Source organism: Balearica regulorum, chromosome 16 (assembly GCF_011004875.1).
Source record: "Balearica regulorum gibbericeps isolate bBalReg1 chromosome 16, bBalReg1.pri, whole genome shotgun sequence".
Taxonomy (NCBI): Eukaryota; Metazoa; Chordata; class Aves; order Gruiformes; family Gruidae; genus Balearica; species Balearica regulorum.
Window position 1 is genome coordinate 10,336,439 of NC_046199.1, and position 27,585 is coordinate 10,364,023.

The window sequence follows — 27,585 nt, forward strand, 5'->3', positions numbered from 1 at the left end:
TGCAATTTTTAAGTGAAAGCTTAGCTAACATCCTGCTAAACTGCAAATTTTTGTTCTCTTCCCCAGGGCATCTTGGGTTCGGGTTTTGCTCTGAAGGTTCAAGAGCAGCATCGACAAAAACACTTTGAGAAGAGGCGAAACCCAGCAGCGGGCCTGATTCAGGTGAGGATTGCATCCAAGGAGCCTTGGGGTTACATCATCCCGATTTTGGAGGTCTTAATAGACTTTTAGAGGTAGAGGAGAAGACAGGAGGAAGGTGAAAAATAGGGCTGTGTGTGTAAGGTGCGAGACAGCAGCTGGTGACTGGTCTTGTCTAGGAATAAATGCCAGGAAACCAGCCATGGGAAAATAGCATATGTGGTAGGCAATCTGGGGGAGAAAAGGAACGAAATCCAGCCCAGCAAGACAAATGCATTAGGACAGTCTGTTTTCACCAAACTTTTTTTTTTTCCCCTCAAAGAGAATATTTATACTGATATAAAGTTACAATTGGGAGCATTTTATTCACGATAACAGATGTCTGTGCAGAAGGCTGGCCTTGGTGATTTGAAATTAGTCATTTGACATTCCCCTGCTCCTCACTCTCTCCCAAATTTTGTGACTCCCTAATGTGCAACAACACCCATTTGATACCTGACCTGACCCTGGCACCGAGTGCCAGGTACCCACAGCACGTTTAGCTGGGCTTACGTGGTCGAAGCATCATGGTGCCATGCCAAATTTGTCATGTATCAAATCAAGGAAAAGGCAAAATGTTGGACCCATCCCACAGAAAACAGAGGGAGGACTCGGTGTTGGCCAGGATTTATAAAACTGAGGGTGGTGCTGGCCGCGCCTGAGTCCGTCATCCCACCGTGTCTCCTCTGCAGGCGGCTTGGAGATTTTATGCCACCAACCTGTCCCGGACGGACCTGCACTCCACCTGGCAGTACTACGAACGCACCGTCACAGTCCCCATGTACAGGTACCTCCTCCTCCACCTCCCTCTTCCACTGCCACCTTCGTGATGCCACTGTCTCCATAGTTATTTTTGTTATCTGGATATACAGATTTTTTTGTTTACTTTCTTTAATTTGAAAAAGTTGATTTCAAGAGCTCGTAAGGGCTGGTATATGATTTTTTTTTTCTTTCGGAGGTTTTTTGCTTTGTTTTTTGTGTGTTTATTTTTGACTTGATTTTAATTTTCCTGTTGATTTTTTTTCTTTTCTTTTTCTTTTTGTGTCTGTGTGTGTACGTGCTCTTCTTTTCACCTTTATTTCTCCACCCCTGCTGGTAGTTGCATTGTGTTGTGACAGTTGCCGTGCCCAGGTGTGAAGACCTCCCTCCCGAGCTGCCCTGGATCGTAGGTAAACGCCACCCTCCTTGCGCCCTTGCTTGGGCTCTCCTTGCTACTCCAGCTGGTCTCTAATGGTCCTTCTGCCTTTCAGCAAACTTCTGTCCCTCCCTTGACTGGCCCGGCACTCTCCCCAGGTGTATTTACCCTGGGTTCCCCTTTCCTTTCCTTTTTTATTTCCTCTAAGAAGAGGAAAAACAAATCAGGATTCAGTGAGCATTTTCCAATTTCTTGCATTTCATTTATCCATCACGATCTGTTGACACGAGTAGGGAAGGACAGCAGAGCCGTGACGGATGACACTGATAAAGCACTGCTGTGTTTTAGCAGCATCCATCTGGCTTGTTTTAAGGAGAGGTAACTCGTCATCATATTCAGGCAGCTCTTGTAGCTGAAACGACACAAGTTATAGCAGGGCTGATAGCAGGGCTGTGGGGATTCACAGCCTCTTGGGACTTGGAGCCTCATGTTGATGGGAACAGAGTCCCCCGCCATGCCTCGCTGCCCTCCGGGACGTGGGGAAGCACTGCGTCCCCTGTGCTGCTCTCGGGGTTGGTGGCATCGAGGAGGAGGCTTCCCCAGAAGCTAAACTGCAAGACACTGCTGTTCATTTTCCACTCCACGCTGCACTGCGTCCCAGGCAGCGCCGTGCATCCCTTTCTGGTGTGTTTTTAGGGGCTAGCCAAATGTCTTTGTTTGTAGAGGACTCAGATGTGTTTGTTAGATATTCTTTTTGCTTCGTGGGGTTTTGTTGGGTGTGATGGGGCTCCCTGTGCCCCATCTCCCTGCTCCCAAGCAGGGCTGTGGTCCAGTTCTGAGTTGTGCCATTGCAGGTGTGAATCCCTTTCTGTTTTCCCATGTTACTGGTGCCTTTTAGCCCTTGGGCAGATATTCTGGATATATTTCCTAGGGTAAGCATTAGCCTGTATCTGAAACGCAGCGGCCAGCCTGTTAATCCATCTTAAAAACCTATTGGAAGTCACGTTGTTGTGGTCAGTAAGTTTTCATTGAATTCATTCCCAGTGTGTCTGATTGGTTGCTTTTTCCCTAGAGATTTATGAACTGACTTCAAGATTTTGCTTAAAAAACCCCCCAAAACAGCAACCCAACAAAACAGAAAAAAACCTGTTTTCCAATAGCATTAAACCCACCCATTGAAACTCTCCCTCCCAGTATTTTGACCTTCTTGCTGTGCATTTGCAGCACTGGCTGAGATCAGCTACTGGAGAGGATGAGAACCAGATCCTGGTCCAAAGTCTACTGCAAAATGCAGAAAGCCAGGGGCTGATTTCAGTGGACTTTGCCAGGTTTTACTGCTCTTTGAAAGACTGAACTTACTGCGCAGCCAGACATACAGTGACACCCTTTTGCATGAGGACATACTGAGGTAATTACCTGCTACTTAATCTGCTTGTTAAAACCTGTATTTCCCATGGAGCCAGTATGCAGGAAGAAAACTAAGCTAAAGAGCTCCAGAAGAGGCTAAATAAAAACTTTGGGGAGCAGAAAGTGCAAAAAATGTAGTTTAGTGAAGAACCCAGGTATCTGGAATAAAAAACAGAACAAAGTTGTAGCAGGGTTGTAGCAGTTTTGCTGGCTGATGCTGCGGGTGCTGCTCCCAACATCAGCCCCAAGCACTAGTGTCACCCTGGGCTTCCCTAGGCACGGGTCTCTGCTCTCCCAGCTTCACTCTTAAATCCCAACTCCTGTTTGTGCGCAGGCAAAGTGAACATCACCTGGGAGAGTGAGCTGTGGGTGCACCGATGCATTCAGCTCTTAGTCAAATTGGATTTTTTTTCCAAGAAATCACTGAACCTCTTTTGAGTATATTTTGGATGCAGATAAATTAATTGAAAAATAAAAATAATTTAAAAAAGGGGGTAACTCTATGTTCTGGCTGCAGCTTCCATCACTCACTGTCCATCTATCCTCGTCTGCCCACTTTGCTAAGCCAGCTGGCGGGTGCTGGCAGCCCTGCGCTGGTGCAGCCTTAGCGGCACGTCAAGCCCAGCGCCGCGTTAAGGCGATGGCTGCTGACATGCGGCTGCCACGCACAGCGTGGTTAGGAAGTGGGTTGGAGGAACATGATATCCCAGTCTCCCTCGTGGGTGCCTGGGGGTGATGATCTGCAGTTACCACTACCTTGGCACCCTTTCTGCTGAACGTTGGGCTGCTTATTCCTCATAGCAGGAGCCCGGTGACTTGAGCTTGCCTGTCTTCCCAAGGCATCTCCCAAACGACTGGCTACCTGATATGAGAAAATTGTTACACATGCCTTGGAGGAGTTCACGTGTCTCCAGAACATCACTCAAATCACTGCAGTAGAGCTAGTCTCACTTGTTTGGGGAAAACGTGGTGGCCTCTGAGAGTATCTCAGATTTCATCTTTAAGTTCAAAATGTTGTAGAACCAAATTTGAAATATGCACAAGGCTCCTGTGCAGGTACGGTTTGGGCTTGTAATGCACGTGTAGCTGGTGCATCCGGACATCATAACCTGTTAGGCATCAGCCATTGGATTTCCTGAAAACAAATCTGCTCTTTATTGTCACTTGTAAGAACAAGGCCTCGATCTCATCTATGCTCATATATTGGTCTTCGCTAAAAAAAAAAAAACACCACTGGCACATCATGCCCGAGTTAGCCCAGAAATCCCTGGCTGATGGGACCGAGGGCTGTGTATGTCTCACCTAAGGTCTCTCTGAGGCCCCCCCCACTTTCCCCACTCTGTGGTGCCCATTTGCTTTCGGAGCAAGGTCCAGCTGCCTGTCCCCGAGGGTGACACGGGTCCGCAGTGGTTTCTGAGCCGGCTGCAGTGGGAGCGAGCTCAGCCCACGCTCACCTGTAAGCCTGGTCACAGCGCATCTGCTCCTGGGGATGCACTTCGTTCATATGCTAATTTTCTCTATTCTGTTTCTTTTCCCCTTTCCTCCACCCCACCTTTCCCCCCTGTTTTTCTTTCTCTTATCCCTTTGGTTTTCTTTGGTGAAAACACTTGAAAAGCACGCAAACGCAAACGTACGGTGCCTCCAGGTATGAAGTGCATGTGGCTCTGAAACTGTGTGTCATGTCACTCCTTGTTCTTCGTTTGGGACTGTAACATGCAAAGCCTTTAATTAAAAAAAAAAAGAAAGAAAGAAAAAAAAAAGAAAAAAAAGAAACCTCTGAAGATCAGTTTTTTCAAAGGAATGAGTGAAAGCCCAAACCAGACTCCCCATCCTGCTGCCTACAGACTAATTCCATGCACCTCCATGTACATTTTAGCTATTGGTACACACAAGTGTTGGGAAACTGTCGGCCAAAATGATGATTTAAGTAAGGAGAATGGGAGAGCGCTTGATACGCTTGCTTTTTAAAGGATGATTTCTTGATGGTCTTACCAACCTCCTCCAATTCATACAATGCTTAACAAGAAAACTTCCCTGTTCATACTTCCATTTTCTCTCTGACATCACTCCTGCGTGTTCCCCTTTCTCCAGCCCCTTTCTCCAGCCCTCTTTTCCCACCTTTCATTGTACCATTTATCTCACTTCATGCTGTAGGAGCTGTGCCCACCAGGTAACACTAAGGTTTGCTGGATTTGCTGGTGTGATGGCACCATGGGACACATCAGTGGTAGCACAGAATAAAACCACAGCAGCGGCCATGTCTGCTTTTGAGGACAGTGTCTGGAGGAGGGAGATCTGGAATGCTAAACTGAAATGATCATTCAGGATTTCCCCTAGTAATCCAGTCTGATTTTTGGAAAAGGGATGTCCCACCTCAGCAGGACTTTTCCATTTCAGTTTTCTTCTTCCAAGACTGACCTAGAGCCAAGCAATTATTAGCCCCAGTTATTCAATCTGGGACTTAGCCTTCTGCGATGAATCCAAATGAAAAAACCTGTATGTAGCTGGGTAAGGTTTATTATAAATAATATTATCTCAGTTTCTGCAGAAAAAAGCAGATTTTCAAATCACAGTCATATTTTATGAGGTGGGCATCTGAAGGTGTAGTCAAGTCAATATTTTAAGATGGGGAATAAATGGCTTGCATTTCAAGACTGTGGGCTCTGTTCTTAGAGCAGTTTAAATCTTCACTAGATGCATTAATGCCATTAGAGCTGATGTGATTTAGTGCCTGACTTCCAAACCTGGTTCCAGTTTTCACAGATGCAAGTTTTACAGCCTTAGTAAATCACACTTACCACTTTGGTTAATTTACAGCAAATCGCATCAAGGAATTGCAAGTATAATATGAATGCATTTTCCTGTTGTCCTGCACGACAGCCTGTTTTGAGAATCAGACATTTTTCTGCTGCTGGAAGTGAAGTAAGAATGTGCCGCTTCCATCCCATTTCTTATAATAAAACATTTTATAAGTTTCATAAATTTTGCCACTTAAGAAAAACAGCTTAGGCAGGAGACATCAAGTCATGGTTGGGGTAATAATTGGTTCCTCATAGGAACCCCAACACAGCATGGAGACTCATTTATGTCCCCTTCCTATTCCAGCATCCATCTCCTTGTCACCCGCTTCCTAATCGCTCATACTGGGGCTGTTCAAACAAATCATCATCGTCTGTGTGTGTGTGTGTTGTGGCGTGTGTGCATTTTTGTGTACGCTCCCACCCACTGTTGTTGGTGTGCTGCTGCCCTCCTTGTGTTGTGGGTTTTTGATGATGTCCTGGCCGGAGGCATGATAAGCCTACTGTCCCCAGATGCTTGAATGTTAGCTGTGCTACCAGGAATAGCAAATTTACCTTCCCTTAGGATGGGGGAGCCAGCACCTGGAGTTAGGGTGGCGTTTCTCTCTGCTCTACGGGGGGGGGGGGGGGGGGGGGGGGATGATGGGAAGCGGCTGTAGGTACCGCTGGGTCCCCTGTAGCAGCCATTGACTTGGAAGTGTTGCTGTGGCATGAGCTGTGTGTGTTCCCGTGAGGTGTAGAACGACTCAGCTAGCTCCCCTTTAACCAAAACATGCTTCCCTTGCTAACAAGTGACACACGGACCAGGAGGAGAGAGAGAAAATGTGAGATGCCCCAGCTGGAGGTCCTTTCTCCATGTCTCTGGAGGATACAGTGGCACCTGCATCACCTGTCCCCTGGGGACACACACCAGTGCAGGGTGCCCTCCGTCCAGCATTTTATAGCGAAGCTCACTTAAAGTGCTATACAGAGCCCTGCCTTTTCTTTGACATTCTGGTGAAATCGTGCATTGCAGTAGCTGTTCCCCAAGCTGCTCTTGTAATGACAGGTTAGGCTGAGCAGTCAATTCAGATTAAATTTCAAGTCAAGTACCCAGCTAAGTTTACACCCATTTTTAATAATTATCAGTAAAACATTATTTTTTCCACCACACATGTAATTGGGCCCATCACCCTACCACAGAAAAGGTGAATTTCTGTGTTTGCTTGTGTGTCTTTACCTTTGCATGGAAGCATCTGTGGTGGCCCCAGAGATTGCCACCCTCAGCGCAGTGCGAACCTTGTGTTACGGGCTAATGCAAAGGAAAGAGCTCCTTTTGGGATCCTGAATCCTTCAGTCTAGTGAGCTTATGGGCTCTTCAGCTCAGAGACTTGCATCAGCGGGAGCCCCAGATTTCTGATCCTAGCTGGAGAAAACGGAGCTGTTGTCCTGTGTTCTGCTGAGTATGAATCTCCCTGAGAAACTAACTCGCCAAAGAAGAACGGTTGTGCACCCTTCATTAACTGCTAAGTACACTTTGTGCTTGATTTTATGCACCACCTTCTCCCATCTTAGAACAAATCTGCAAACCCTACGGTGGGTTTAAACAGAGGTGACAGCCCAGCACTCATGCACTGCTCCACTGCACCAAGGTCAGCTTCTTCCTGACGTCTTGAGTGAAGAGGATCATTAATTCATCAGATCAAGATGTGCTCTTCTCTGGATGGAAGCGAACAGAGCTGGACTGGGGAGCTGAGCCAAAATTTTCAGGCCTATTTTTATTCTTTTCTCCATACTTAGGATTGGAAAATTTTCTGATTGCCTCAATCTTGTGAACACCAAATCTGCTCTGCTGAACAACTGTGCTTTTGAGGATGAATTTTGTGCATGCAGAAGAGATGCTTTTCCAGTTTTTGGTTGGGTTTTTTTTTTCAGTTAGAGGAATCTATTGGTCTCATATTGGCTGAAAAATTGTGGGCATAAGTATCTCTGCCTTTATTTTACAGTAAGCAACAGCCCCATTTCTTACAGCACCTCAGCTGAGAGCACTCTGTTAGGGGAGTGCAAGCACTTGCACCCCTTTTCTTCCAGTCCTAAGTTGCAGTTTTGGGACAGTTTGAGTAGGTCCTTCTTGCTTTCTTTAAAACCAATGTGGCTCATTTTCCAGCAAAGCCATAAGTATACGCTGCCTTGAGGTCGTGGCTCTGTGGGCTGTGGCCCCAACCGCACAGACACGGGCAGCTGCAGGCAGCCTGTCCCCAGCCCGCCAGCAGCCTCCATCCTCCCCTTCATCCCTGACATGATGCATCCTCGCCCTCCTTGTCACAAGCGTGACCGGAGGCGGCTGCTGTGCTGACTTTGCACCCTCTGGGCACTTTGACAGTTTGACAAGGGCACGCTGGTGGCCCAGAAAGGAGTTTGCAGCAGGAAGCCATTGGTTGAGCCCCGTTGGCCTTGACCCCAAATGCAGAGTCCCCAAACACGCTCTTAAGTAGATGCTGCTCTTCCCAACCATATGCAGCGTTGTCCATCCTCTTCTCGACACCTCCAGCTCACATCTTTCTTGGTTGAAAACCTGACTCTGAATGTCAACATTAAATATTTATGGAGCAAGGCCCAGTCTCCCAGGGTCTGAGGGAAGAAAGCAAAAGTGGATGTGAGAGCTAATTCAATGGCTTTTAGCACAAAAGCAGGATAGGCAACAGTGTTTGTTCATTGGGGTTTTTTTAATTATTAACCAGGATTCCCATTGTCAGGTTCTTTTTCTTCCTGAGAAAGGAAGGAAACCCATGGTTCCTAAGAGGTAGCGATACATGATTTTGCCTCATTTGGGGTCAAAACCTGACATGGACAGTAAGGAATTGGTTAAACCTGACCCTGGAGCTCACTGCTGTTTCTCCTGGGATGCTCCCTAGCTTCGTGTCCCTATGTCCTCTGCCCCATAAGCTGCTCCTTCCCATGCCTCCCCACATTCCCAAGAGGAGCAGGGTTGAGTTTTCCAATTTGCCTCCAACACTGGAGCTTCTCTCCACCTAATACACAGCCGAAGCCCTGACCCCCAAACATAGCAATGCCAACCGCTAGACAGGTGGTGAAACAGCTCTCCTGCCAAAACACCGCCATGCTGCTCAGAAACCCTGGCAGCCGCTTGTTTTTTGGGAGGTTCAAAATCTGGTGGTGCAGACAAGTTTCTCTCTCTCTCTTGCTGTCACTCTCTCTCTTCCCCCACCGCTCTGCCTTAGGACACTGTTGGAAGCAGCAGCCAAAGCCCCCTCCTTCCTTGCCAAGCTGTCCCCCCAGATGCAGTTGGTGGCACAAAGCTGGTTCTAGTTGAAAGGATGGGGCAGCGGGGGAAGTTTCCAAGACAGGAGGCTCTGAAATCAGCTCTGCCTGGATATTAATGGTCTTTATTTTCTCCCTGTAGACTCATCCCTCCTCTGAACCAGCTGGAGCTCCTGAGGAACCTGAAGAGCAAATCGGGACTGACATTCAGGTTAGCAGCAGAGTTAAGAGAGCTTGGAAAGCACACACTTTGCAACCTTTTTCTTTTTGTTTTGGGTTTGTTTTTTTTTTTTCTTTCTTTCTTTTCTTTTGTTTATTTCCTTCCTGCCTTTTGCATATGGACAGCCTTGAAGATGTGAGAGGTTTTGGCAGCTGGTCCCCCATGGGTCGTTCAGTGACCTCCTCCCCATCCCTCTCCCATGCCGTACATTAATTTCTTCAGCCTAACTTGGCTCTGGAGTAATGTTACAATGCTTAGCTGAAAATGTAAAGTTGTATTTTCAAAGGGTCTGATTGAGGTAGTGTTCCCAGTTTTCCTCTGACTACCCTCAGAGGAGACTCAGGCCTATGATGTGTTAATTAATTCCTCATTCCCTCCAGCCTTCCCTCACCTCCCCTGAAAGCAGGCAAGGTTGTCGTAGTGAGAAATTTTTGCTAAATTTGCTGTGGCGAGGTATACACGATTGCCCCAGAAAACCAGGAGTCCTCCAGCTTAAACGTTTGCTCAGGAGGGGTAATTCTTGGGTTTTTAAGCAGGCAAGGTTGCCCCATTTGCTGAATGGGGAGTGTGCAGACCCCGGGAGGGATGGAGAGATGCTGGCTGTGCCAGTGGGCAGCGGGGGCAGCGGGGGAGGTGTGGGGTGGGACCTGCCCTGGGCTGTGTCTCTGCAAAGAGTAGAGAACTGCAGACCCATGGGTCAGACTGCAAACTTTAAAATGTGAGTATTTGAGCTAGTAGTTAAGGCTGGGCTTCAAGTTTGTCTGAGCAAGGAGCAGAGGGTGGAGGGGTATTTTTTTAGTCTCTCCAGGCTGCTTCCTTCAGCCTAAGGGAGAGGGATGGGGGTCTGTGCAGATCTCAGCGGTCACTGCTGGGTGGAGGCAGGACCAGGGCTGGTACAGCATCACGCTCAGAGGGAATCGAGCTCCTCCTGCCCAGGTCTTCTTGCAGTCTGATTTGTCCCTTAGACTATCTGGTGTTAGGAGAGGCAGACCCATATCTGCTGAGAAACAGTCTTGTCCATCTCTTGTGGGGCTGCAGGGGCAAGGCTGCATCAGGGCCCCAGATTAAATGTGATTTCCCAGTGTGAAGAAGCTGCGAATCAGAGTAGTTGAAGGCAGAGCAGGTTTTCCTCATTGCTGGAGGGAAATGCCACCCAGATGCCTGGTCAGCAAAGGTGAGATTTTTTTCAGTGTGGCCTTAGCTTGGCTTGCAGTGTTATGCCTACCCTTTTGCAGGTGTTCAGCTCACTTTGCCCTCAGTGTCAGTGATTTTTCAGGGCAATCAAGTGGTTTGGGATCTCAGTAGGAAACCGCATACAAAAATTGTGGCGTCCCACTCCCTCCATGTAGCCTTAGCCAACTAGTTGGCAAAGTAGCTGCCAAAGGCTTTGGAGGCAGAAATCCCACCTGGGGTGTCAGGATGTCAGGGCAGGGGTCCATACTCCTTCCCACCAATGTCCCCCTCCCAGCACCATGCATTAGCACTGCGGAGTGAAGCCATGCATCAAGGGATCTGACATTAGCTCCGTCCCAATGGCTGGGAAGGAAAAGCAAATGCACCAGGGTCACAGGAGCCATTCAAATCCTTCATTATCTGCAGAAACAACTCAGGGAGGTGCATTTCCAAATGAAGGGGGCCGCTCTCTGAGCCCACAGAAGTCCTCCTGTGCTCACACAAATCACACGACCTTCAGGTGTCTCAGTCATGCGTAGGCACACGGATGGGTTGGGATAAACTCTTCAACCCTGTGCGTTGTATGTGTCTTCTCAGAGGTTGTGTGAGTCTCCAGTGATCTTCTGTCCAGGCCAGAAACTCCAGGAATTAAATGCTCCTTTCCCTTTCTTCTGTCCACAACTTCCACTTAGTTGTACTGTTTGGTATTGTCCTTTCGTTATGTTTTAACAGTGAAGCAGCAACATCTTTTGCCACCTGACACCATGCTAATGTACTATTGCTTCTGTTTAAAGGAAAGAGCAGCAGCCCGAACCATCGCCAAGGTCTGTATCACTGCCAACACGCCATCCCCATGCATTACCTGTAGATTTCTATGTACGTGTGTGCGTGTGTGTACCATGTCGTGGCACCATCGAGGGAAGCATTCTAGGTATTAACGTGCTTTTTCTGTGCTGTGGCAGTCCAATGTATCTACGTGTATGCTGGACCTTAAATCATATCTTCCTTCCAGTCTGCCTCGGGCTGTAGCTGCGAGGATAGCGAGGCTGTGGGGGCTAGAGAGTGGTGGGCAGCACGGGCAGAGCTGGCAGACACTTATCCGGGGTGACGGCAGGGCTTTGGTTTATGCTGCTTTTTTTTTTCTTTTTGTTGCTGGAGTCATAGCTGAAACAGTATAACGCAGGCTCAATGAGTGCCGATGGGTAGGTGATGCTTTGCCTATGTCTCCATCACCCAACACCATGCCAGGCGGAGGTGACATGGAAACACGAAGCCATCACCATGTCACCAAGTTAGCAACTTCTCCTGAGCTCCTCTCGCTGCAGGGTGCTGCACGGGGCTGCGTGGACCTGCTGCTCCGTGGGACACAGGAGGGCTCTCTGACCTGGCACAATATTGCATGGCAGAGACACCCTTTCTCCACCCCCTTCCCTTTGGCCTCACAACCTCTGGATGAAGCGCAGTACCTGCTCCGTCTTCCCTCCACGCCTCAAGGCCACCATGCAGAGTGTGCTCAGCCAGGCACCCTCTGAGACATGGCGAGCATCTTCCAAGGCCAGCTGTAAATCTCACCTACAGGAGAGCTTTTCTCTAATCACATGTCCCAGGGAAAGCAACAGGGCTGGTATTTGGGATCCTTTTAGGATACTTTTCATCCCCTTAGAAGTATTTAATTCTGGGATTTTTCCCCCCCCCTATTTTCCCAGTTCTTTTAAGAAGTCACTCTGGTACTGAATCTCATTTTATTTTCTTGGGAGGCAAGATGCAGAACTGATGATCTGTGGAGATCATCTGCTTGGCTTTCAGATCTTCCATCTCATATCTCAAGACATAGATTGCAGCCTAAATATTGTAAACACTTAATATGTTTTTCAGAAGTATAACTAGAGCCTAGCATTTTGCAGATGTAACTTTCTGCTGTGCCTTTTAGCTTGTAAGAGGCCAGAAATGAATTTTTCCTTGGCATAAAATCCAACCAAAGATATCTGGGTAGATATGGTACTGACTAAAGGGAGGAAAATTTCATCCTTCCTTCCTTTTCCCTCCCACCCCCTCTTTTTTCTGTCTTTCATTTGAGCTTTTTTTTTTTGCAAGCACAACCTCCGTAGCACTCCATCCTCTTTCCTGCCAAATAAACCATATCTCCAAGATCATGTTTCAGCTATCCAGATTTCTTTTTTCCCCTAGTTAGGGTCTCAGCCTGTGTAGCTAGAGCAAAGGCAGCCTCCATCCAGCTTTGTTAAAGCAGGGAGCATTATGTGGGAAGTGCTCTCTGGGAGCAGACCAAGGCTGAAATCTTGGCCACCCGCCCATGGCATCAGGAGGGTCGGCGTTTCATCCCCTGGGGCCTGGGTGCTCTGCTGCCCTGTCTTGGCCAGTGACATATTTTGGATGCATCAAAGGGTAAATCCACGTTTCTCACAGGCAATTGACTGTGCAATGAGACGAAATCTCTGTTCAACCTGACCAGCTCCATAGCCGAGGAAATCTGAGGACTGACGGTCCCTGGTAGGGTCACACCAGCCAGCAACCCTGCAACTGCAGGCACTAATCTTATTTCTGAGGCACTAGTCTTATTTCTTATTTTTGAATCTCAGTCCTGTCTCGCAGGGTTCATTTTCACCAGTGAAAACACTAGGTTGGATATATTTCTTCATAGAAGTTGCAGGTTTTGCCCTGTTCATTTTCTACATTGCTTTCTTAATCTTATGTCACAGAAAGAACTAAAAATAGCCTTTCACTGCCCTTTTCCAGAGTATTTTTTACTATATAGAGCTCCTTCATCAGGGTCATTTCCAAATGCTGCTTGCCTGCTCCTGTAGTGTATCTGTCTCTTCTGACACTGGTTGGTTTTGTTGCTCTCTCTCGTAAGATGCTAAACCTGGACCCAGGAATGCCTCAGCGGAGGGTCTGCGGCTGCCGTGTATGTGGCATTCGAGTACTTCCCATATTGTTTTGTTCAGCTGCCATAGCAGAACCAAAGCTCTTTCCTTCTGCGTTTTGTTAGGGCAATGTCAATTCTACCTGCTTCCCCTGCCCTTTTCCATTTGATAATGTCTCAGACCTCAGGAAGGAATTTTGCACACTAGTCCCTATATTCAGGGGGCCCCAAATCACCTATTTTTCCAAATAAAAGTTTCTGGATCTTTTACATTCACATCCCAAATCTGCCACCCACTTTAATTTCCAACAGCCTCCCAGCGATGCTCAGTGTGTCATGCTGCCCTTAGAAGAGAGAACTCATCCTGTTTCTCAGCCCACCCGACAGTTAATCATCCAGACGTGGTCTGTCGCTGATGACTCTTTCCTTAGGAAACTCCTCAGGATGAATTGTCTCTCATAGCAGACCCCAGCACCACACTTTTACTGCTTCAGCTGGTAAAGGATTTGTCACTTTCCATTTCCATCGATGTAAGGAAACATAGTCTCTCATCTTGAGATAGCTGGATCTTCCTCCCGTTGTAGTTATGCATAGGGAGTGGCTGATTTCCTATATCCCTCTTTCCATAACTGATACACCACAAAGTCCTTACAGCAAACAGAGCAGAAACAGCTTTTTCACTATTTTGCATCTTCATATTTTTTAAGTTAGCGACGGGAAGCTGGCATGGCTCATGGGAACGTGCTGTGCAAGACAAACATCGCCTTGCAAGGTCAGGGAGCATCCCAAATGCCTTGCCAGTGTGTGGGGCAGCTGTCGGGGTCTTGCCCATGCACCGGCGGCAGTGCTGCCCTCTGACTCCGGTGCTGCTGTCGCCGTACCGATTTCTGCTGAGACAGCACTCGGAGAGCTGCTGCTGGGGGTGGGAGGACATGGGGAGGCGATGGGGTTAGCGTGACGGAGACTTGGGGTCACTGGAATCACTCAGGTAGCTTTTGATTTGGTCTTGGCATGAAATGGGACAGCCGATCTGAGAGACAGGTTATGTCCTTTATCATTTCTGTTTTCCCACTGCGAGCTTGTCTGCATCCATCTATGACCGTGTGCCAGGAAAGCTATGTGCTGACCGGCTTGGGGGGACAAGGACCTCGCCTCCCTGTGACGTGGAGCCCAGACTGTGATGAGCAGAAAAGATGCTAGCTTTTTTCTACATGCTACATACCTCTTTCCCCTTTTTATTTTCCTCCCTTTTTAAAAAAACTGCTTACAGAGCCTCCTCTGTTGCCCACCTTACCATCTACCTTGGCCAGGAGAAGTGGCCACCTGCTCTTCCCCGGGCTGGCTGCTGCTGCAGGAGCAGTTAGCGCCGATCACGCCCCCGAGACCACGCTGCTCTCACTCAGGGTCCAAATATGAGTCCTCTCTGCCTCGTAACGCCAGGGAAGGAGGGCTGCTCTGTGGTGGGGCTTTTCTCACCCCTCCTGCTGCAGAAAGCAAGCAAATCAGAGTGGTAACGGGGTTTGATTACTCCTATGTTAACCAGGCTGGAAATTCGCTGTGGCATCTTGTCTCTGTTTGTTTTGTCTTCTGATTGTAATGTCAAAAAGACAAACATATGGTTAGCCAGGACTATGGAGGCTTTTATATGGAATGTGTGCTTCAGATGTTCTTTAACAGATGGTTTGAGAAACATCTGAAGGCATCCATGACCACATTTCTTCCTCTTGTATTTTCCAAAATATAATTGGGTGAAAAGCTGAAAATTAATGAACCGAGTGATCATAATAATACATGAATATCAGAGAAAAAGAAACAGAAGCATTCCGGGGAACTGGGAAGCTAAAACTCAGATTACTTTGTCCAGCATGAGTTCAGTCTTGTAGGTGATGAGAGGAACCTCTTCGCAAGGTTGTGCTCAGCTGTGGTTTGTCCTTGACCCTAATGAACTCAGCAAGACCTTGGCCATTATATTGAGTGAATGCTGGACTGGGCCACCTTGTAATGTGTATGTATATCTGTGCGTATATCTATCTATATATCAATGTATGTATATGTCTGTCTGAGATACACACAACGTTAATATCTCTGTTCAGGGGTGTGATTAAGGCTTTTGTACGCACTGGAGGATGCCTTTGGTTGACTCAGTGGGCCCCTGCTCATCCAGCCCAGGGTGTCCGAGGTTGGCATTTGACTTTCTAACCAATTAAACTGGTGTCAGAGACTCATGCTGGGACTGACAGTAATCTGGAAATAATCGGTTGCCTTTAGGGGAGCGGATTATTTGCACAGAAGGGACTGCATCTTTCTGTAGGGACTGCAGAGAGATGAAGAGGAGTGTAACCCATGTGTCTCCCTGAGGCTCTGCATGCTGAATATCCCACTCCCACACCGCAATGCTCAGACCCCAGCTCCAGAACAGCCCCGGTAGCACCACTGGTCCCCGGGGCTCCCTGGGGATGTGGGGTCCCATTGTGGGCACCTGAGGAGTCCCCAGGATGGAGAAGGTGGTGTTGGCTGAGCTTGCATGGGATGCCGCGAAGCAGAAGGAATTCCTGCAAATTCCTTCTGTGTATGCCCGTGAGCTCCTCCAATTGCCGAGTTCAAGTGTAAAACAAGATTGGGATTTTATGCCCTTCAGCTTTTTCAGTCTGTCCATGAACTCAGCAAGTGATACCCGCTGGTGGCCAGGTGGGATGATGGGGGCCATCATTACCCTTCCACAGGTAGAGGGCTGCTCCATGGCGTGGAGAACCCCGGTGGTGGTGGCAATCTCCTGGCAGGGCAGTGCCTGAGCAGCGATTTGGGATGAGCTCCTGGGAGCTGTGGTGGTGCCTCAGCAAAGCCAGTAACTCCCCAGAAGTGGTAGGGCCCGTCTAAAAAGTGTTACGAAAAACAGATGTGTGAACACAGAGATTCAAGTCCCTTCCTATAAGGGACTGCACCACACCCTGGTTTTTATCTTTTTTTTTTTTTTTTTCTAATGCCAGGCTTAATATAATGCTATTTCCTATGTAAGAAGTGCAAATAATTCACAGATTAACTAGCTCTCTTTGTGATTTTTTTTTTTTTGGAAAAAAAAAAAAAGAAATTTGAACCTTTTGGATGTTGTTGTTGGACAAAGCAAGTTAAAGTTCTGCTCTCCGTGGCTTAGACAATTAAAAAAATGTCTTTTTTATCTGTTTAGAGGAAGAAAAGAGTACTTTTTTGTTTCCAAAGCAGATGAAAAAATCTTCCTGCAGGACTCAATCAATTGTAGATAAACTGATGCCACCAATTCAATGCAGAATGCATCATTTCTAATAATAACGTTTATTGACCACAGTGAGACAAATTTCAGAAACCCTCTTGATTTTTTTTATTTTTTTCCATTTAACGCTCAAACAGAAAAATCCTGTCATGAACCCGGCCCTCAAAACATCTGTCTTTTAAACTTAGAGTCAGTAATCAAAAGTTTCCTGTCTGGCATTTGCTTCCAGGTCTAATTTTTACTCTCCCCTCATTTCCAGTAAAAGCAAACCGTGCAGAGAGTCACTATGCGGATGCTGCTCAGGAAACTCTAGGTACCACGGGAAATGCGTCGCACGGAACTAATCAAAAGCTGCACGGCTCATTCTCCCTCTACCCTGCTACCACCCGTTCTGATCACTACTCTGCTTAATAGAGGTACTAGATGAGTAAAAAAAGGTGAAAGAGCCTCCCCATTGCCCGCTCAGAAATTAGAGGCTTCCTTGTCTGCTAATCATGCAGAACATGTGAATCAAAGAGACGAGGATGGGGAATTTGGTCTGATCTAGCAGGCCAGTGTCTGCTCAGCAATGAAGGAGGCCAGGAACGGAAGTTTAAGAAATGATGGGGGGGGGGGAAAAATTAAAAATTATTTTTTTTTAAAAAAGACTCCTTCCTCCCTATTGCTCCATCCCTCCTCAAGGTCCAGGGAATCCTTGCAAATTGAATTGCACTGTACAGCAATGTCAAGTTAGTAGCATGAGAAATACCAGCTTCGTACCTCTGCTCAATCACTGTTCCTTTGGCTCTCTGAACACTACAAATTGAGCTTTCCTAGTCTTGTGGCCTTTGGAAGCCATGGCTTGCCTATCTAGCACCTCTACTACGCAGCTAGAGAAGGACTAATCTCAGCCTGTCCCACCAGATGTAGGGGATACGGGTTCCCCTTAGCGTTGACATTGGCATTGTGAATGGGTCTGTTTCTAGATCCTGTGGGGAACAGATAGCTAGAGCAGAGGGCTTTGTACGAGCAGTGTTTTCATCTCTTTCATCAAGTTGACAGTTGTTAGGCGGCTTCAGAGAATTCCCAATGAGCATCCCTTAATGCACCCATCTAATGACCGTAAGGGTACACAGATACATATATCTTAATTTACTTATGCATAAATATGTCTACTTCCACACTTGCACTGGAAGAGTCTCTTCCCTCGCCCCAGACACTGCTTCTCAGCAGCAAACGTGCACCTTCTTGAATTACCAATGCCCAGAGTTTGCATGCTGTGAATGCTGGTAGGTGAATCCCATCAGCTCTTCCCCCCGCAGCCAGGCAGGTGGAACGCCCAGGAGTGGCAGGGCACTGAGTGATGCCGCATGTTTGTGAAATCGGATTTTTGCATGCTCTTTTTTGGAGTCCGTTTTAATTCTTAAAATCACCAGTCTCTGTCTCCCTCAGAAAGCCAACAAACTACAGTTTTAAAAGTATATGTATCTCTGATTTTCTCCATTAATTGTTCCAACTTGTATCTTTTCTTTTCTTGCTATTTTTTTTCCCTGCTGGCTATTTTTATTATCTGTCAGTCTAGAGGCCAGGACTCATGCCTGAGAGTTGCGTGTATCAGAAGCTCAGAAGCAGTGTGGTAAATCCCATCTCTGAATGGGTAACTAAGAGGAAGGGGGCATGGTCTAGATTTTGTAATAAGCAGTTCTCCATGGTAGGAAATCCCCTGTACCTGCATAAATAGCCTGAATCTTTGAATTAGCCTCCTGATACGTGTTTTGATGGTACTGTGGTCTTCCTTGAAGTTTATCCTTGAAAGGACTGGTTTAAATATTGGGCGATCATCGGTTGCACAGATAGCATTTCAATACATTTCCAAATGGAAAAGATTTGGTCTATAGTTTAGCTGAAAAAATTATCATGACTTCTGTAGTGTTTCTATTTGCCAGGTGAGGCTGTTTTATTCTTGGAGGCAGAGGCGTAGTGCAAGCAGGGACTCCTCCCCAGAGGAAGGTGCCTTGGTTTTGGCAGTGATGAAAACAAGCAGTGATATTTGTAATGCTGTCCTCCCACCTGTCCATGTCCAGTTCTGTTTTCTGGAAAATCAGCCACTCTGATCTTAATGTCTTCCTTGCATGTCTTCTTAGGAATGATTTTTTAATTGGTAAAGCCAGTATAATTTTTTTTCTATTTTCTACTTCCTTCCCACTGTGGTCCTCATTTCATGTTCCCCATCTTGAGTTCTGCAAGGGAAAGGGAGAATGAAACAAATTATTATCTCAAGATCTTCTTAATCCATTGGAGACCCTGAGAAGGAGGGTTACAGACTGTGGTTCTTCCAGTCAAAAAGGAATCTTGAACTTTGGAGTAGCTACAAGAGCATCTTTGTTACCTGCATCCATCCTGAATGTAGTGTTTTACGTGCCGTGCTTTAGTAAAATTATAGGTTAACCTTGAAGGGACATAAAAATAATTCAAATGTCTTGTTTTCCTGGACCCTTGGGCTGCCTGCCTGCAGTCCCCCACTGCACAAACTCTTAGGGGCAGATGCCAGCACTTTGATGCATCTAAAGCTGAGCGCTAAAAGCCTTCATCTAGGATGCATATAACAAAATAGCAGAAAACGATGAGGCAATCATGGGAAACTCAATGTAGGCAAATTAATAGAAAACTCCTTAGAAGCCGTGGTTTCTTAATGTACTAACCAATGATCTCTAGTCAATAAATGCAATAATGCACACATTTTTAGACAGTAATGTAACTATACCAAGCCAGATTATCAGGTCTCTCATATTCTGCTTTGTAAGAGATTTTCCTGGCATCTACTCAGAGATATGAAGGCACCACAGAGACCTGACAGTGGGAAGAGATGGCACACAGACCAGTGAAGGAAAAGTGTTTGCAGAGCCCTTGACTGGCCTGAGCGTCTGGGTGTAGAATATTTCTTAAAGTTTATTTAGGAATAATCAGCCAGCTTGAAGATGCAATCTAGCATTTTGCTTTGCTCCTGAAATGTAAAACAGCTGAACTGGCAAATAGGAAGAGGTTGTTGGAAGATGCAGGATACGTGTGGTGTGGTGTGGTGTTTGACAGCGCTCAACATCAGTTTGGGAAAAAAAGGCTGTATGTTAGGAAGAGAGGGGTGACAGTATGTCAGCAATGATGCAAAATACCAAAGGCCAAGGTTAAAGACATGTGTCTGGCTCCAGGGTCCCTTCACTCACCCGAGGCCCCATGCTCAGCCAGGTTTATGTGGTGGCTGCGAGGATGGTGCAACTCTGGTCTTCCCCGTTATGATTTCAGTGACTCTGTTCAATGCAAGTCTAACACCGTGGTTGTGGACAAGGAAGAGGAGAGGGATTACTCACCATGACATTGATCATTGGCTCACCTTTCGTTTTCCTTATGCCCAGGTTGCTCTGCTTCTAGAAACTCCATTCTCTGGGCTGAATTCACCTTTGCAATGGCTTTTCTGAAATCACCGGGGGGCAAACCAGGCTTGAGCCTGGTCCTCTGTTGGTTTCTGCTCTAATCATGGCAAGTGTTGCACACACGGATGTGTTTTCCTTTCCTTCATGTCTCCAGTAATTGGTTTCTGCCTCTTGGTCACATCTATGACCAGTCTGGAGCCCAGTGATAGCCACAAAGGTGATCATTCACTCCTGGCACTCTTGCCTGGTTTTAACAAGCTGTTTTCATATGCCATGAGCTCAGCACAAACTCTAGATTAAAAAACAGCCTCACTTCCCAGCAGGAGATAGCCCATTCCTCCTGGACCTAGCTTTGCAGAAGAATGAACGCTGTTACTGGTGGAGTTGGTATGCAGAGATGGATCTGAGTCCATGTTAGTCTAACTTGGTTTGGCTAATGTTTGCTGCCTACAAAACGAAGGGAGAAAATTAAACCATTGCTCAAGCATAGTTTAAAATCAATGACAAGAAGTTACAGGTGATACTGTTTATCGATCAAAAATTACTGCTAATGTAATGAGTCCGCATTTTTTAAAAGTGCTGATTTAATACTATGGAGGGCTGTGGGATGAACCCCAAACCAGAGCGTTTCAAATGGAAGTTCAAACCCCCAGCATCCTAAAGAGGCTGATGGCAGCTCATTTGAAGGTTAGTTCAGAGATGTGCTGCTGAGTACTGGGCTGTTGGACCTAAATGAATCTAAAGGCAAAGCCCACTAATGCAGTGAGCATCTTTCTATCAACTGTGTGACCATGGATCAGTCTTTATGTGTTCGTCCAGCATGGACTCTCGGTTTTTTGACTGGCAGCAGAGAAATCAACTTAGTTTCTATCCTTTGTTAAATTCAAGTTAAAAGCTGAATGTTTTGTAAACCTTCCCAAAGTCAGCCTGGAAACATTATAATTTTTTCTTATCAAATATGTTTTTAATAGATGCCAACTGAAAGTGATTATGAAGACCTAGGAACTAAAGCACGCCCTATCACGCTGTTATGGCTTCCCATAATCTTTGTCTCTGGTTACAAAGCCACATTTTTCTTTCCCTTCCCCCTGGCACGAGCAGGGCACCTGCCCCGTGCTCGTGCTGCTCTTAGCTATCGTGATTGCAAGCTTCAGTTCATGTTGTTGTCTGTGGCTGGGTTACGGCTTTCCTCATGTTCATGTCACCAACACATACGCTTTCCACTGAACTGAGGCTCATTTACCGTCTACTTGAGTGACATCTAAATACCATTTCTCCAAGACACTCTGCGTCACTCTGCATGACTTTCTGGTTGAATGAGAACATGATCTTGGATTAGCTGACAACATATATCTCTATATATGTCTGTATTTCTTTTGGACTCTTTCCTACCAGCTCCTGCAGACCCCAACAGTATTCTCCTCTGCAGGGATTGTACTTGCATGTGATTCCAGGTGTCATTTCCAATGAGAGAATTGCATGGCAGAAGGAAAAATGCAATTAATTGTTCATGTTGTCTCTTGTCGTCTATGTGAAAACAAAGAAGTTACATCAGGTGTTGGGTTTTTTTCTGAGTAGCAAGTACTCAGGAACAAAACCCACCCAGATCTTAATTGTTCATCAAATTTCTACAAGATTTTTTTAATGTCTGAAAGTGTTGCACCTCATGCTATCAGGCTTGAAACTCTTCACTCATATTCCTCACTGAGTTCAACGCTTTCTTTATTGCCTTTTGTGATTCTTGCAAACATTTGCAGTGCACTTATTGTGGGAATGCAAAAGGGACCCCAAAGAAAAGGCCCTGCTTTGCTCAGTGATAGGCAACGGGTTTTACGCTGAGATCGGTGATGGGAGCAACTCAGCAGAGGATGAGGCACAAAGAGATTGCTTTGAATTCTGAACATCGGTGTGTTGTTGATTCAGTTCTATAAAACTTAGTTTTAAAAAAGACCAGGTAGTTCAAAGTATTAGTACCGTAGATTCCAGGAATATTCTTCTGTAAAATCAACTAAAATAAGAAAGAAAAATCCAATTGGCCTATTTAGGATCAAATGGCAAATAAAATGTCAATCTGGTTTCTAATCCAAGAAACATGGAATGACAATTGCTTTTAAACATTTGGCTCATTATGTATGATGATTTTGGTAGCATTAGTGACTAGGGCTTACATCCAGAAAGGTGTTTAGGCACATGCTTGTTCCTAGATTCCTGTGTGGATTTGTACTTCTGATCTGATTTTCAGCTGCGCTGAACATCTGTTGGTCCCGTGGCTTTCAGACAGACCCTGCACGTGAACAGCGCACTGGACATGAAATCTCCAGTACTTACCTGAATTAAAAATGCGTCATTAATTGGATTCATGCTGCCTTTTCTAACTTGGTTATGAACAAATTTTATTTTTCTCTCAAATGTATCTCTCAATGTGAAATTGTTGCCCAGCCAATGGCCACAGATAACCCTGCCCTGCAGCCCAGGAGATGTTCTCCCCGTTCCCCGGGCGTTGCATCAGGGCAGCGATGCCTCCCCGGGATCACGCTGTGCGACTCTGGAAAATGCTGCCTAAGCACCTTTCTCTCCCTGTAAACGTTCAACATCTCGCAATGTAAAGTGACTTTGTAAAAATAGCACCTTCTTACTCAACAGATCTGCTCCCTGTGTGTCTTTGAGTCACGTCTTCTTCCTTTACTGACAAAAATGAATGTCTGCTCCCGTCAGCACAGTACAGCTGATATGGCTGGGGAAAAGGGAGCTGCATTTTGCTTCGCTTCAAATATTAGCAGCTAAGTTCTGTTTGAAGAACCTCGTGCCAGTTTTGAAGGCAAAGGAGGACTGTTTGGCTCTGAGTTTTAAGGTGGCATTGCCGAGAGACAGAAAAAACCCAGGTCTTTGGTTGGTGACCTGGAAATCTGATGTGGAAATGAAAATTCCTGCAATGTTCTTCCCGCAAATTGAATCAGAGCATTTGCAGCAAAAAAATAAGTTGCTACTGCAGTGGTACAGGGTATTGGGAATTACATCTGTGGTTTTACTCAGTTTTGCTTTGCTTATATATAAAATATTAGCTACCTGTGGAAGTACCTTGCACTGGTTGTCTAACCTCTAAAATTGTATTTCAATAATCACTTACTATTCAGAAAATATCAAATTATCCAAAACTATTTGCAGTTTTGCTTCCCCAATGCTGTCTCTAAAAAGTTTGCTCTATCAAAGATTCACAAAGTCTTTTTTGTTTTGCAATTTTCATGTGAAAATTCGTCATCTTCATTTGGGTGAAAGTTTTTAATTACAAATTTTGGAATTTGGAAAATAATTAGAGCTGGGTCAGCAGCCTATTTCTCAGTGAGATCATCTCTGTTTCTGGAGAGATTTTACTTTCAAACTGTAATTACAAGGTTTTAGAGAAATGATATTCTAATAGAAAAACTGCAGTGAAATGCCATATTCTGAAGTTGTAAAATTTTGCTTTACACGTTTATGATACCTATAGAGACCTGCAGATAGATGTTAGCTAGCTTTGAGATTGAATTTTATAGGATACAAAGGAGTTGCACGTGTAAGTGTTCATATTTAAGTATTTAAATATATGGCTGGAAAAAGAGGAACTCTTTGGAATATATAAAAGGGGCAGATCATGTTTTAAAAGGGAGGAAATAGAGGAGCTGAAGAAAGGGAAAGGACAAGTCTGAGCACCAGAAGTGAAGGGTTTCCAAGAAAGTTAAAAGTTTAAGATAAAGGCTTTTTTTAATGGTATTTTCTTATTAGATATAGGTTTTTGGAAGGCAGTTGTGAAAGAAAAGCTTCCTCACTCGTGATCGGAGCCGATCAGTGATTTAAGGAATCATAACCTCATTGTTTAACGTCATTCTGTCCCGCCAGCCCTGGCATCCCACGAGGGGCTTCTGTTTAAGTCCTCATTATTTTCTCTCTCTTAATAATCATTCTCATTTCACTCATGGTGGAAACATTTCTACAATGCTTTCTTTTAAAAAAAAAAAAAAAGAAGAAAGAAAACAAATACATATTTAAAAAAAAAGCCAACAGCAAATCTACATCTCACTGCTGCTTGGAAGTGCTCTTGGTTTCTAATGGCTGGTGGGGAAGGACTGCGTGGTTTCCAGAATGACTCCTCCTGCTGTCTCCTTTTTGTCTTTGTTTCAACGTGTTTCTCTGAACAGTCAGAAGGTCAGTTTGAAAGATCGTGTCTTCTCCAGTCCCCGCGGTGCTGGCACCAAAGGGAAAGGCTCTCCACAGGCTCAGGGCATCCGGAGGTCCCCCAGCGCTGACCAGAGCATCGAGGACAGCCCAAGCAAAGTGCCCAAGAGCTGGAGCTTTGGAGACCGCAGCCGAGCCCGGCAAGCTTTCCGCATCAAGGGAGCGGCGTCACGGCAAAACTCAGAAGGTGAGAGTTTGGGGCACCAGGTGTGACCTCAAAACCCCATGCAACACCAACATCCTCTCCCTCCCCACCTAAGAAGGGCAGAGCTGCAAGCCAGGCTGCTTAAGTAGGTCTTCTTACCTTTCCAGTCCTTTAGCTTGGAGTATAATAAGAGATAAGAAAACCTCTGCTGACACCCACGATAACACATGTATTTATGTATATAGGGATGGGGAAAGGAGGAGGAGTCAGGCATCTAGAGATGAGAGCTGCAGTTGGCATCGCTGGATGTCACCTTAACGCATCTTGGGAAATGCTCTCATTTGGATGCTCAGCAAAGACATCTCTGGTGCTTCCCCCGGGGTTGCTGTTTGCGATCTGACTCGTCTTTCTTTGCGTGGCAACAGCACAGGAAATAGTAACACGTTGTCTTTATTCCTCCCTCTCCCAAACCCAGAAGCAAGCCTTCCTGGAGAAGACATTCCCGATGAGAACAAAAGCTGCAACTGTGAGTTTGTGACAGAAGATTTGACGCCAGGACTGAAAGTCAGCATCAGGGCAGTGTGGTAAGAGAGGAAGAAGGGCAAAGCGGTCCAGAAAAATAAATAATAGGAAAAAAAAAAAGAATTTTAAAGTCCAAGCAGAGGTGGCAAATGCTGAAATGTCTGTGCTGCAGGCTGTTTTTCCCCTGGGTGGCCTGCCCTCCTTTACAGAAAATTCTGCCAGAAAGGGCAATTTTTGCTGAGGGAAGGAATAAATGGAGAAACAGGAAAATCCCCTGCAGGGATGCATCCAAATGATCATTCTCACCAGCTTTGAGATTTAATGCTGACATTTGCAAAAGCAGTGCAGAGAGGACACTTGCACAGCTGATAGTCCAAGGGGCATCAGGGACCCCCCGTCGCAGACAGGGCTTCAGCCACGAGCCCTGCAATCCCCTTCCCCTCTCCTATTGCTGCATCCTCTCCCAACCCCACAGCGTTGGGATTTATTCCATTTTCCTTCCAAAGCAGCTCCCTGCAATGTTTTTTTATCTGCTATTAAGCAGGTCAGGCTGCAGCCCAGAAACTATTTTTTCCCTTTCCTTTCCATCTCCTGCAGCATTATGAGATTTCTCGTCTCCAAGCGCAAGTTTAAAGAGAGCCTTCGGCCCTACGATGTGATGGATGTCATCGAGCAGTATTCAGCTGGTCACCTGGACATGCTCTCCCGGATTAAAAACCTTCAGGCCAGGCAAGCGACCCATCTCTTTGCTTCATTTTTTTTCACTGTTTTTTGTTCATCATGGGGGTACTGCCAGGAGAGAGACACTTTCCTTTTCAGCTACAACTTAGTCTTTTTCTTCCTAAGAGAAAACCTCAAGGAAAACATCGGTGTTTGTGGCTGGAATGCACAGGGATGAGCAGGACAGGGACTGCAAACAATGATGTTATGCCACTAAAACTGCCTTACTGCCCACCCCAGGACATACATACACGAAACACAGCTCATCCTCCTCCAGGCTTTACTTTAAGATTTTCTGTCATTATAGTATATCCCATAGGTAACACAGGTGCTTATCTCTGGTCCTCCTGGCAGGATAGCAAAGGTTTGGTGCCCCAGTCTGAAGGCTAATCTGGCTAATTTGGTACCTTTCTGGGAGTGATACAAAATGAAATCTGGGGTGCTGGTTGTGACCCTGCTGCTATGGGCAGCGGCTTCCTCCAGCTGTTGGGATGCTAAGCTCTTTTAGGAGGAATCCCTCCTTGGATGGCACAGTCTGCTGAAAATACGTGCAGATGGGGATTTCCCATCTGAGCCCACTGATGTAGGTGTGGTTTAGCTGAGCTGCATTTCAGCCTCTGCTCAAATTTTAGGGGGAGATGAGTTAGTTTTAATAGGAGAAGAAATGTGAAAAAGGGACAAACTGAACCAAGAAGGGCATTTAAAATTTCATTTTCCGATACTATCACTCAATTATTTCTCCTGCAAAAAACCCCAGATTAATTTGGTCCCCTGAACACAGGATCCGAGCTGAACCTTTTTGTCTGACTATTCCTCCCTTAGCCCTGATGTCCCACCTTGAAAATGAGACCCCAAACCCCCAACACCCCCCAGCTGTGTTGTTTCAGCAGAAGTAGGCTCAGTTCTGCTGAGCTCGAAGGACACCCAGAATGGAGGCAAGGCTTGTCCATGGGCTATCTCCAGTCAAAATAATATACCATTTACTTTTACACTTTGTGAATGAAAGTATTTCCCTTGATGGCTGTGGTAGCCCAGCTTCTTCTAGAAGCCTTTTCAGAAGTTTTGCTTTCATTTGAAACCCATCTAGGTGCCTGGTACAGTCAGAAAATGTGCGTAAAAATGTACTTGAGTATGCAAACAGCTAATATGAACCCCAGGAATGTTTTCTGGGGTGGCTGGGGTAAGGAATTGCAGCTATCAAAGACCAAACTGAATTCACCTCTTAGCTGTACCTGTGGGACTGCAAGGCTGAAGTTGCTGAGGCTGGACTAGGCTTGGGCTGCCATCCTCCCCATTGCAGGGAAGTCAGGAGGACCAGGAGCTGCTGTGAAGTACCTGGATTTGGGATCCAGGGCTATCAGGCAGCTTCACTGATTTCACTGTCCCCACCGAGCAGGAGATCAGTGATGGCGACAACAGCAGACCGCCTTGGGGTCATCCTTTGAAGCACATCATCATAGCCAGATGGGCACCAAGAGGTCCCATGGCTGGTCACCTGCTCAGTACAACTGGAAGGGGCACCCCGTAGACAAGGTGTGTGTCTGGGGTGGCCATGACCAATGTTGGGCCATGACCAGCTGGTGCTAGAAGTAGAGTGCGCCCATACGGTGGAGCCCAGGGAGGTTGTCACAGGGCAGCTCAGAGGAGAACAGATATTTTTCTTTCCCTTTCCTTCAGCAATCAAAGCGCTGAGTTCTCCCTGCCAGCTCAGCTCAGCAGGGCTGGCTGTGACCTCCTCCCATAGCCAGAGCTTTGGTGAATTAAAGCTGCATTCAAGCAAATTTCTGGGATGTTTACATGCACTTTCCTCTTTAATCATTAATGCCTCTGTCACTGTGATGTGTCTGTAACGTGCTCTTTTCAGTGTTGTGTTCACACTGTCTCATGTCTCATCCTGACACCCTGCCAACCATGGATGTCTCCCATTCATTGAGTTATTCAATCCCACAGCGTATCTCGCCGACTCCAATGGCTCATGCTTTTCTGAACTAGCTGAGGATGTGTTATCTAGCACTGGAACTGAAAGGAGAATGAATATATGTTGTTTCGTATCCAACCACCTCAATGGGACATTGCTACACATATGCAAATACATTCCAGAGGGTAAAGCATGTTGCCGATTATATCTGGGGTGGGGGGATCTCCTAATGATGTTTCAGTGGTACCTAAATCTCCAAATCTTACCCTGGGGTGGGTAAGACTCTGACTTTCACCAACAACCAGGTGGTAGGACAGAGCCTCCTGTTTCCAGAGGAATATATTTTCAACTTCTCTCTCTTT

At 46.1% G+C, this 27,585-nt stretch overlaps 1 protein-coding gene across 1 annotated transcript in view; it reads left to right on the plus strand.

Moving 5' to 3' along the window:
• Positions 1–27,585, plus strand: part of KCNQ2 (potassium voltage-gated channel subfamily Q member 2) — a 77,556-nt gene that overhangs the window by 31,885 nt on the left and 18,086 nt on the right. Inside the window, exons 7-15 of the mRNA XM_075768644.1 lie at positions 67–162; positions 870–964; positions 4,335–4,364; positions 8,921–8,989; positions 10,966–10,995; positions 16,559–16,612; positions 23,882–24,105; positions 24,539–24,647; positions 25,183–25,314. Of these exons, the coding sequence (XP_075624759.1) occupies positions 67–162; positions 870–964; positions 4,335–4,364; positions 8,921–8,989; positions 10,966–10,995; positions 16,559–16,612; positions 23,882–24,105; positions 24,539–24,647; positions 25,183–25,314 (839 nt within the window). The remainder of the gene's footprint in view (positions 1–66; positions 163–869; positions 965–4,334; positions 4,365–8,920; positions 8,990–10,965; positions 10,996–16,558; positions 16,613–23,881; positions 24,106–24,538; positions 24,648–25,182; positions 25,315–27,585) is intronic.